The 13,063-nt window shown below is 45.5% G+C and overlaps 1 protein-coding gene across 1 annotated transcript in view; it reads right to left on the bottom strand.

The window, feature by feature from the left end:
- myo1b (myosin IB) overlaps nucleotides 1-13,063 on the bottom strand; it is a 171,322-nt gene that overhangs the window by 118,747 nt on the left and 39,512 nt on the right. The window contains exon 3 of the mRNA XM_080753508.1: nucleotides 12,135-12,250. Coding sequence (XP_080609634.1) covers nucleotides 12,135-12,250 — 116 coding nt within the window. The remainder of the gene's footprint in view (nucleotides 1-12,134; nucleotides 12,251-13,063) is intronic.

The following is a 13,063-nucleotide window of genomic DNA, read 5'->3' as shown; positions in this document are numbered from 1 at the left end:
CTCGCAGCGCGGCACTCGGTGCTGCGCTGTGAGCTTGTATATCTGCTATTTTTCAATAGTTAAAGCATAAAATAATGATAAACAATAATGTGTACACGTTCTAAACAGAGTATTTCTAGCATCGAGGACCCATCATTGTGACATCATGGTTTGCAGTAAGATGCTGCGATCTTGGCCACACACACACACACACACACACACACACACACACACACACACACACACACACACACACACACACACACACACACACACACACACACACACACACACACACACACACACACACACACACACACACACACACACACACACACACACACACACACACACACACGAGAGATCTGGCACCGTCAGGCTAAGATAAACACCCAGACTATAACAGCAAACACTGACGTACTGTAGACACACACGCAACGATGAGCTTCTCAGTCTACTGTAGGAGCATACTGTAAACCAGCATGGTAAGAATGCGGTGCTACTGTATGTATGTGTGACAGCCTTTTGTTAACAGAGGCTTTTGTTAGATCTGCTATTTTTGAAACATCTTTGTATTATATTATATTTTGTCTTCTGAATCCTTCTAAGGTTTTTGTGAAAAAGATATGTTTCTATGTTGGCGGTGGTCAAACTTTTTCATGTGAAGGACCCCCAAAATGATATGTAATTGGACATGGACCCCAATCTCAAAATATTGTATCAGGGACCCCCCCCCCATATTCAAAGATGTGCACACGATTCCCGATCCGGACGACTTTTGCCACATGTCATTCCCCATCTCTCTCCCATTTCCTGTCAGTCTACTGTCCTATCAAATAAAGGAATAAACAGTCCAAAAACAAATCTAAAAAAGAAAAGAAACAGGAACCAAATGGAACCCCCTAATTATGGGTCTGTAACTCGGAGGCTAATTTTGAACTGGTTCTGAGAGAAAATGAATGTGTTCTGAATAGGCCTGTCACAATTATTACATAATTGTCTAATCGTTTCCATGTTGAAAATGTTTAATATATTTTCAAAAATAGTGGAATTAGCAGATCTACAAGCTCACAACATGCGACGCGTTGTGAATTATTTGAGTGACAATTAATCATCATGTAAAATGTCATAATCGTGAGTCGTGACAGCCCTAGTTTCCGGGCAAGAGTGTGTGTAAAATGTGGTTCACTGACACTATCAGGGTCTTTTATTTTTCAGTTTGGATTGGGGGGGGTCCAAGGGATTTAAACAAGCTTTGCTTGTATCCTACAGTGGTGACCCACGCTCCACTCCCACACAGCGGCCTTCCACCTACAGTAAACCCACACGGTGCCCGTGGACACTTTGCGGTCTGTTTCACAGTCAGACCGGTGATGGCCAGTGCATTCACCCTCCTCACCCATGCAGCTATAAAACCCCCGCCCCACCAGACATGTCCCAGGTGCCCTAAACTCTCTGGCTTAATGAAGCGTGTTCCCCAGCAGGCCCTTCAGCCAGGCAGCGATCACACTACCCTTTGGAAGGGCAGCTGAACCCCCCACCCCTCCCCTCCCCCAAAACGTATGCCATGGTACTGCCGGTCCCCCTCACTCCACCAGCCAGCCGTGACGTTGACCTCTGAGTGGTGTGTGTGCTCAGAGTGGGGAGCGGCGCCGGCGCGGGGGCCTCACTACCTCATTACACAGGAGAGGGAAACACCATCCCCCTCTCGAGGGAGGCACGGTTGCGCACACACACACACACACACACACACACACACACACACACACACACACACACACACACACACACACACACACACACACACACACACACACACACACACACACACACACACACACACACACACACACACACACACACACACACACACACACACACACACACACACACACACACACACAGAGAGAGGTCTGGCCACTTGAGGGACAGACAGAAGTGACTCCTGGCCACCATCTGTGAGGTCTCTGTACACAGTGAAGGGCCACTGATTTGTGTCAACGCGATGGCACACATCAGAGCACTGTGGTGTGCAGCAGGGGGAGGCGGGACACACACATGCAGTGCCGTGTTCTACCTGTAATGCACGTATGCGCTGTCTGCTGTCGAAAAAAATATATATATGAATAGCGTCTGCCCTCGTGAACCTTTCAAAGTAGCGTATTTGATAGGCATTATGCACTGGCGTATGCCCTGGCCACATGAATAGCCACGGATCATATGTTATAGTATGCCCACAAAAAAAGTCTAGAACACAACACTGGACACGTGCCCACTACTGTATTTATATGCCGGGCATATAATTCATTAATAATTCTTCCAGGGTTTTTCAGTGTTTTTTACCGTAGTTTCGAGGCTCCATGAACGTACCACCGTGTCCCGATTACGACCCGGGAACGGACAATGATTCGTCCTTTCTTTCACCCCTGGTAAAGAAAAGATTATAACCGCGGCCATCCACACTGTTGTCATGGTCAATTGAGAAGGGCCTGTTATAAATAAGAACGCAATCTGCCGATGATTACGAGATACATTCACGCAGAGGTTTTCATTTCCGGATGACTACATCTACCAAAGGATTATGGGAATTTGAGTTTTTGCATCAGTGCCGGGTGCTGCATACCGCACGCTACGGTTTACAATTGGAAAAGTTATACCCCGACTCAAGTCGGGTTTAAAATCCCGACTTTAGTCAGTTACTGTGTTAATAGGAGTTAAGGGCTGTCCACACCAAGCACTGTAATCTATAGATGTCATATTATCCTACCACAGCATCACTCAAATCTATACTATAATTTTGCGAATGTCTGTCTGAGTGAGTGAGTGAGTGAGTGTCTGTCTGTCTGTATGAAACAGCGTTTCTCCTCGGTGGCTGGAGCAATTGATCTGAAATCGCATCACCATCAGCATTTGAACACACCTGACATAACTGTGAAGCCCGTTTGTCACTTTCACAAATCGTATGCTGTATAATAGCATTTTTATGGTGTATCTATATCTATTTAGCCTACAGTACCTTTTGTGACCACACATGTTAAGGGAGGGGCGCTGTTGTTCAGGCCATGCACAATCACACACAAACCCACACACACACACACACACACACACACACACACACACACACACACACGGGGGGGGGGGGGGGGGGGGGGGGGGGGAGTGTGTGTGTGTGCAGGCGGGCAGGCGGGCGGGCGGGCGGGGGGGGGGGGGGGCTTAGCCATTAAACGAAACGGGTATTTCTTACATTGATGCTCCTACATATTATCATGCAAGCACCAGTTAAAGTTACTTTCCATCCCTCATATACTGTATGCACAGTGCACATCCCATAACCCACACACTGCACATCATTTTGGAGCTCATATCTTTGAACGGGTAAGGGCTAGTGTATCAAAAGTATCAGATCTACAAGCTCCAAATGCAGCGCGAAGCCACGCGTCTTGTTTCGATTTTGATTTGAGATTTGAGTAACAGAAATGATATGCACCTTTAAAAATGGTTCTAAATCAAGTGGACAGCGGCACAGTCCACTGTAGGCTACATACACGGACGCATACAGACAGACATACATACATACCCACGGCCACGTATAGGAGCGTTGTGACCACCGCTCAAAAGAGATGACAGTTCTTATGTTGTTCCTATGTTTTTGTTCACAAAGCCAACGAGGCAAACATGTTATTTACATGTTCCAATGTTCAATGCCATAAACAACACAATTAAACTGCAAATCACACATTATGTTTGTGACAATTAATGGCCAACTAAAATGTCATGACGGTGACAGGCTATCTCTCATTAACAGGCCTTTTCCTGTCATTCAGTCAACGACCTTTAACCTTTAGCGGCAGAAATACTCACCTTATCTTTACCCAGGATGTTTAACAACTTCCCATATTCTGCATGCACCGCACACACACACACACACACACACACACACACACACACACACACACACACACACACACACACACACACACACACACACACACACACACACACACACACACACACACACACACACACACACACACACACACACACACACACACACACACACACACACACAGAGCTGTGCGCTGTTAAGAACCGAGAGGAGCAGTGATTATTGTTTAGAGGGACACTAAAGCACTGTGTTTCCAAGGTGTCCAAATTATACATAATAAAGCTGGTAGCTAATGGACAGTTTGGACACTGTGGTGTTGTGAACACTGTGTGGGGTGTGTTAGTGGTCTTTAGAGCGTGTCCAGTCATCCGTTACCCTGCTGTTCGTTCTCTGCGATGACAAAACAAGAGTACATTTCCTTCTCCACCTTCCCCTTTCTCTCAATCGTGAACAAGACCCCAAGATACTTAAACTCTTTCACCTGGGGTAAAGTCTCATACTCTCACTCCCTACTTGGACTGCACAATCCATCGGTTTCCTGCTGAGAACCATGGCCTCAGATTTAGAGATGCTGATCCTCATTCCAGCCCCCGCACACTCTACTGCGCACACTGTGTTTTCCCCCCTTTTCTCCCCAAAACATGCTCTGCAGACAGGCTCCGCCCCCCTAGCCCGTAGGAACACGGGCCAAAGCCGGATGCACCACAGTGGATTCGAACCCACAACCTCCGTGGTGGTGGGCAGGTACTTTACCTGAGCGCTTATGAAGTTGATTGATTGATTCATTCATTCATACACACAATGAGATGTTTGAGAAGTAATCATCAGTGATGTCTATTAAGTAAGACGCCCCAAGGTCGAGAAGCGACCGCCAAAAAATGAAATTAATTTAAATGATGTGTGTAAACCTGGTTGTTCATAAAAAGAGGGTGTGTGCTGTGACAGTGGTGCTGGGTAAAGTGGACTAACTGAAGCTCAATGTTACGATGACACATTTAAGCTTGTGATTTATTGTGCTATTCTGTTTAACCTCATACAAGAGATGATAGATATGATATCACCAGCAATCAAAAAGTCCAGCCCAGCAGACAAGCGGCATGGCTAATCTCATGATAAAACAATACTAATAAATGCAGCATCAAAGTGGCAAGGCTTCAAGCAAAGACAGACTGTTAGTTGAAAGAGAAGTATGCCTGGTTTTCAGGCGGGTGGTGACCCAGCTGAAGTTAGCCACACCCACAGTGTTGTTGAATGGTAAAAAGGGGAGGGGATGAACGGATGATATTGTCATGTCATTATATCAGTGTATTTCAATTTAGCCTTTTGACTCAGAGGTTTTAAGCTTTCAGGAAGTAACCAAAAATAAACGGGGAAGACACATTTGCACATTATAACCACACCTGGGGGTCTATTAGAGTAATGTTAACCCCGTAGACACATACAAAACAGAAAAAGTGCAAAACTATGTTAGCACCTCTTTAACAACAGCTTAATTACAACATGGCCAGCGTCCCTGGTGATGCCTGGGACCAACTGTCATTGATTTATTTTTTAACACAAATGTGCTCCAGGCTGCCCCCCCATGCACGTGTCTGGAACTGAAGACGACCTCCCCCCGTCTATAAACCTCCTCCCCCTGGGAAGACGACCTCCCCCGTCTATAAAGCTCCTCCCCCTGGGAAGCCCACCAGGGCTGATCATAAAGCAGCCCGAGGTGTGAGTACTTCTCCAGGGGTGGTCTCTCCCGCCTGCCAGGGCAGGGCAGGGCAGGCCCACCCCAGGCCCACCCCAGGCCCACCCCAGGCCCACCCCAGGCCCACCCCGGTCATCAAGGGCTGCTATCAGAGATCCACGCCCTCCCACGGCCCTACCGGTGGTGGGGGAAAAAAGTACTCTCGTTGTTTTACTTAAGTACAAATATCAATACTGCAACGTAGAAATATACTATGTTACACGTAAAAGTCCAGCATTCAAAATTGTAAAAGGAAATGTACAAAAATATTGGTCTCAAAATAAATGCAAGTACCAAAAACAGAAAGTACTCATTGGGCTATATTTTTGTCCATGCCTTACCCCTTATCCCTAAAATCTTGTTTATTTTGAAAAACATTTTTTTTATATTTCAAATAGCTGATCTACAAGCTCACATTGTGTCGATGTAGATCGGCTATTTGAAGTATTTTAAAAGGTTTTTAAAAATACAAAAAAAAGGGAAATATAGCCGATTGTGTGCAAAATGTTGAATTTCACAAGTTCAAAATGTGTAAAACTGACACATCACACTGATCGGTCAGAGGCAAAAGAAACCGACCGCTCATAAGATGCAATGTAAAAGTGGTTACCAGCCTCGTGTGTAAAAATGCATCCCATTAAACTTTCAGATGTTGTTTTTCTCCCAGTGTGGAGGAAGAATGCTTTGGATTTTTACTGTGATTTTTCGCTCTTGAAATATATAATCCATGGTTTCTGTTGTGTGTAAACAATAATAGCAATTCAAAGCAGTTGCCCTCAAAACCACCCCTACAGTTGCTAGTGCAACTGGAGCCCATCAAGCCTAATTTATGCTCCATCCCGCGACGGTGTCTCGCGCAGAGAACGGCTGCAGACCTCCAAGCTCACAACAGTCGCATATGCGACGCGGTTGTGAGCTTGTATGTCAGCTGTTCGGCTCGGCGCGGAATATCATTGCGGGATGAAGTATATGTCTCGCTAGGTGCGTCTCACCAGCCAACACAGAAGAGGAGGTTGAATGAACATGAAACCAGCGCTCCCCAAAACAACAGGTTTGGGGATCTGTTGGGAATTGATTATATGAAACAGTCACCTGCGCGTGCAGTCTCAATGTTGGTAAACAATAAATCTGTCTATAGGGCTGAAGTGGTTAATGCATGTTTTGTAATAATCAAAATGTACAAAGTAGCCCAACTAGTAACGTTTTCAGATATTTTTTTAGTGGAGTAAAAGAACAATATTTGCCTCAAATGCAGTGGAGTAGAAGTACATAAATTGTCATACTAAAAAGGAAAGAAAAATCTAAAGTACAGTACTTGAGTAAATGTACTCAGTTACTACACACCGTTGTGGCAGCAGGCACAAGCCCAGCTCCAAGTTGCCTCAAAGTGCCTTTCAACCAACACAGCTGTGAGTTCTCCTAACTCATGTGGTGGATATTTCTAAAAGGCTGACGAATAAGTTCCTCTTCATTAGCTTTCAGGAGCTGTGGCTTCACAAGCCGCCCTCGTCCGCTCCAAACCTCACATCCATTTAACCCATTAAGACCCAGTCTACAAACGCCTTCTAATTCAGTAGTTCTACACACTTTTCTTATGCCAAATAAAGGACCCCCCTAAAATGATAACGTAGTTTAACCCCTAATTGCTCCCTGAGTGCCGTAGAATGGCTGCGTCACTGCTCCTAGTTGTTATAGGATGGGTGAACAACATCACTGCTCCTAGTTGTTATAGGATGGGTAAACGACCTCACTGCTCCTAGTTGTTATAGGATGGGTGAACGACATCACTGCTCCTAGTTGTTATAGGATGGGTAAATGACATCACTGCTCCTAGTTGTTATAGGATGGGTAAATGACTTCACTGCTCCTAGTTGTTATAGGATGGGTAAATTACATCACCGTTTTTTTTTTACATCACAAGTTTACACTTTTCAATAACACATTGATATGCATATTTGTTTAGACTATTGGTTGTGGGCTGTGTGTGTGTGTGTGTGTGTGTGTGTGTGTGTGTGTGTGTGTGTGTGTGTCCTCCATTTTTCCTCTGCAGTACGCGTTATATTATGGGCACAACAATCGCTTAGCTTAGGAGAGCATAGATCTGGCTGAGCCAGCGTCAATGTTTGTCTTCCATTTAATCTACTTGTTTTATTGCACAAGTGACCTTTGATAGGCACAGTCTACAGGGAAACGGCAAATTCTCTTTGTTTCTAGCTTTTGAAAAGAGCTCTTCACTGCTATGTCCCCAAATGCTGCTCTTCTGATTTTACATCCCTTTTCTACTGAGTGTCTCAAAACTAATTTGGATGAATAACCCGACTGGGTTGGATTTTTGCCATGAATTGCCGTGGTAAATTGTTGTGGAGAAAATTACTTTCTCTACTCAAGCAAAAAAAGAAAATAACTTATACAAAAAAAAGTAAAACAAGAAACATAATTATTTATCCGTATTCAAAGCCAACACAAAACATATAATTGCCTTGGCTTGCAGTCAAGCTCATTTACCACTCTGAATTTGAATACCAGTAAGTTAAACATATGCAAATGGCTCTCTATCCAAATGGGCTTCCAAGCCACAAATGATTACTTCCAGCTGTACAGGAGCAGGGATGACGTGACCTTGTGCCTTGTGGAATATGTAGTGAGAGAAGCCCGTGTTTTTGAAGGCATTAAACTGGAGCCAATGTTTGACTTTAATATACATTCAAAGACACACAAATCAGAGCGTTTGGTTAAGCGGTGTCATGTGGTCTTGTATCAAGATGGTTAGAGGTTCAGTCCCCCCTGGGGTCACCAATAATAGAAGGTCTTGTATCAAGATGGTTAGAGGTTCAGTCCCCCCTGGGGTCACCAATAATAGAATCTAATAGAATCCATGAAACTCATCTTCATAGGCCCTTTAAGATGACAGGACTGAGGTGGGTTAGGGTTAGGGTTAGGGTTAGGGTTAGGGTTAACCCTAACCCTAACCCGGTGGTGCAGTCGGTAGCGCTGTCACCTCACAGCTAAAAGGTCCTGGGTTACTTAGCTGTGGGCGTGTTCTCTCCTCAACGTCATCAGCACCCTCGGTGGGGTTGGCGATAGGGCCTTTCTGTGTGGAGTTTGCATGTTCTCCCCATGTCTCCTAGGGTAGGTACCCTCACAAAAAACATGCATCAATCCTGCCTCCCCCTGGCCAGCCAGGGTGCCTGATGGAGGGGAAAGGAACTGGTTGGAATAACGTGTTCCTTCCACGGGCTACTGTACGTCAAACCGGGGAAACTCTGCCCTGTCAGGTGAAAAGAAGCGACTCGGACTGCTCATACATAGAAGGAAGCATGAGGTCAGTCTGTTGTCTCCACAGGTTGGCAAGGGAATGTAGCGCCCAGAATTACATTAGATAATTGACACAGGGTGAAAAATGGGTGGGGTAAAAATTTAAGATGAAAAAAAAAAAAGAAAAAAAAAACAGATGACAGGACTAATGGCTTTTACTGAACCAAGGGGGATCCACTTACAGACCAATGAGAGGGGATGTTCCAGATGGTCTGGCAGGAGGATCAATGAGTGTTTGGAAACAATGCGACTTTGGCCGGTGACGTCCAATTAAAGGCGGCTTAATCTCCTTTAGCTAGAGAGCCCTTGGTCTTGGTCTATTCCACAGTCTTGTCCAGATGATCCAGGCACGTGCACACAACATCAAAGGGGGCCGTCTGTAAAAAGTGCCCTCTCCAGACCATGAATGCAGTTTTTACTGTGGTGAAAGAAATTCAAATGCCCCCCCCCCCCCCTCTCCATGCCATACCTGAAGAAAGCATTCAAGAAAATTGCCTTGTCCAAACTCTCCTGAACTTGAACTTATGTTGAAAGAATTGCCCACTCTGTGTAGAAACCCATGCCGTTACGCCACATCTCCAGTATTCACTTGATTATGCTTAGTTCAGTGTGGCATCACTCACCCAAAATAGCCAACCTCCAAGCTAAACAGCGTGTCGCAGCGCAACACATTGTGAGCTTGGATGTCTGCAATTTTCTGCCATTTCTGAAAGATTGTTTCTCAAAATGTTCACCCAATGACATGATGCCCAATGGGTCGAAAGTGGTTACGTTTGTCTGTGGGTTTTACAAATATTTAACAAATGAAACATTATCAGGAGCTTTTGACTAAATAATGATTACATTGTATTCATTAGAAAACTTTCTTTTTTTTTCTTTTTTCAATTCCTGAAAAGTAACTGTTTTGACTTTTGAACATACATGTGTTAACATTGTTAAAACGCAGAGCAGAAGGGCGATCAAGAACAGGGGATGTATTTCATGATGGGGGGGATTAGTGCTTTAACAAAAGGAACGTCATGTCCATTACCCTCCCCTCACGTTCGACCCCGTCGGCCCCCGGGGTCAAAGCTGCCACGGATAACCATCTTAACCGCTCTAATTTGACAGGCATCCTGCAACTTGGCCCCAGAGGATTTAGTGAAGGGCTTAGACAGGTTGCTGACTTGTAGTCGTAACGCTACCATAGTCAGACCTGACAGACCCTAACCCTAACCCTGACAGACATGGATGAGAATTATGAGGAGCTCACATTAAATCCTATAAGACTTTGACGTTGCTGAACAGAAACATTAAGTCACTGTCAAGCCAACTGTCTAACCGGGAAAAAAAAGCTTTCTAGCACACCTGTTGCCGTCTTTTAAACGTTCCTGTGCGCGGATCGGAGCGACGCAGAATAGTCAGCGATTTTTCAAAAAGTTGGTGAAACACGCTTAGCCAAAGTATGAAATAATTAGTGGTTGCAATCACCGCAATGCTATATTAATTAACTCATTTTTGCTGGGGACCCCTGGAACCGCTGGCGGTCCCCGGACCCCACTGTGAGAACACTGTTCTAGACAGCCAGAGTACTCATTATGAAGTACTCAAGTATTCAAATGTATACAAATCATTTGAAAATAGCAGATCTACAAGCTCACAACGCGCCACATTGTGAGCTTGTAGATCGTCTATTTTCAAATGGCCAAAAACGTAAATAGGGCTGAAGTGGTTAATGTGGGTTTCAAAACGTATGTTGCCAATACCAGTGGTCCTCAATCATCTTCATGTCAAGGACCCCCAAAAGATTTTAGTTAAAAATGTTCACTCTAAATGCGGTTCTTGCCAAATGTATACACACCAGCTGGACACATCTGTCACTGTCCACACACACACACACACACACACACACACACACACACACACACACACACACACACACACACACACACACACACACACACACACACACACACACACACACACACACACACACACACACACACACACACACACACACACACACACACACACACACACACACACACACACACACACACACACACAGCAGGACTGTGCCAAGAGACTGTGCTGTAACCCGGGGTGACGGTGAGCTAATTGACGAGTAGCGGCAGCCCTTTTGTTTCGTCCTGGCACCAGAAACAACAACAACAACGGTGTCCGTCCGTCCGGCCGGCGGTGCTGGCGCCCCTGTTCAGACGGACAGATGGACGCCCTGCCGTGGAGCACAGCGGACCAGACAGGACCCCACAATTTAGGCATTTAGCTCTTAACAACTTGGGTGCCAAACTCGTTCAGTAACGAGTTAAGGCCACTAGGGGTCACCTTGCCAAAAGGAGTTGTCTCGTTCCTGAACGAGACAACGAAGGGTTAACTGTACGTGCAGCTGCCTGCCCTCTGAATGACCCGAGTCCATATGTCACCCCGTAGCAGAGAGAGAGAGAGAGAGAGAGAGAGAGAGAGAGAGAGAGAGAGAGAGAGAAAATGGCACAAGCTGGTTGCATTGATTTCCATTCTACTCTGAAACATAAAAAGGGCTTTATCTATGAATGAGGTGAAAAGAACGCCAGGGAAGCAGAGATCTGATTGTTTTCACGGCGACACTTTACCGCGATGGTCGGCCGCGGTTTGGATTTTAGTTTCGTGAGCGTTTGTCAACAAATGGATTATCTTCCTCAATCGTCAGCGGACACCCAGGTGCACACGCACAAAGCTTCCGAGGCTCTTCAAAATAAAGCGTGAGTGAACGGCGGCAGCAGCAACAGCTAGAAATGTTATAAACCTGAGCATCCCATGTGTTAATCCAGAGAGATTTACAATAAGCGAGGCAATACATTAATTCATCAACATCAAGTGCATAGAAATAGTAATCTAAGAAAAAACCTAGTTAGACCAAGCAACTGTTCAGTAAACACTATAAAGATCAAATCATACTAGAAATACAGCTTGGTAGGCTGCAAACCTGCAACCAACACACCAACATAGCCAGCACAAAACGTATGCTTATCAACAACAGATACATATCGTCTACTGCCATCGGTTAATGTCAGCGTTATGTGCTGATACCGATACTGACCGATAACGGCAAATATCATCAGATACCGATGTGTGGCCGATAAATCGGAGCATCCTTAATCTCGAATAGATGGTTCTATTAGGGATGGGCGTTGAGGGAGTTGGAGGGTGGAAATAGCAAACAGGGTCTCTGTAGTGTAGACTCACATGTGTGGACTGAGCTCATAGAAGTTCCTGTTCCGGTACTCCTCCACTTTGTCTGGCGTGAAGATGGGCAGATGTCTGTACGGGTTGATAGAGATCACCACACTGCCAATGTACGTCTGGACACAGATGAGAGAGAGAGAGATAGAGAGAGGAGGGAGAGAGAGCAACAGACACAATGAGACGGATAGGAAGAGCCAGTAGACACTGCAAGGCGTTGTAGCTTGTAGATCGGCTATTTTTGGCTAATAGGTTTGGTGTAGAGGTAAAAAAAGAAGATCAGACCAAATACAGAGTGAAAGGTCCAATTTACTAAGTATCAACGTGTTAAATGTCTGGGGAAAAAAAACATTAACATGAACATACTGATGACAGTGCTGTCAAACAAGTTGATGAAAATCTGCAACACAATTTTACACAATATATAGTGGGGGGGTCCCTGCTTTATCTCCCTCTCAGCTAAGGGGTCCTTGGCCTGAAAACGTTCAAGACCCCTGCATGTATTATACTTATACAACAACAGCAGCTATTAGCTTCAGCCTTGCCTCCTTTCCCTCCTCCCATTGGTCCATTTGGATGCTGATCGTAACCTGAGGTGAGAGACATTATGCTTCCCTCAGCTAGAACCAACAGTTCCTGATGCACTGTTCAGGCACGCCGGCCCGAGGCCTGAAGCCCGGCTGGAGCGACCCGAAAACAAAGGAAAAATGTGTGGAATCCTGGGAGCCCTCGGCACGCGGATCGACATCACAGGGGTGAAAACGAGAGTCAGGGAGGGAAGGAGGGAGGTGTGAAATGAGAGGCTCTGGCTCTGACGCTGGAGTGACAACGACGCCTCCTCACTCTTTAGGGCTCGAACGGACTGTACGATATTGCGTGGTCGGCGAGTCATCAGATCATTAAGAGTATTTCACGCTGCACAAGTGACTTTC

Source organism: Nannobrachium achirus, assembly GCF_963921795.1.
Source record: "Nannobrachium achirus genome assembly, chromosome: 22".
Lineage (NCBI taxonomy): Eukaryota > Metazoa > Chordata > Actinopteri > Myctophiformes > Myctophidae > Nannobrachium > Nannobrachium achirus.
The sequence above is the reverse complement of the archived record's forward strand: the minus strand, read 5'-3'. Positions and strand labels throughout refer to the sequence as shown.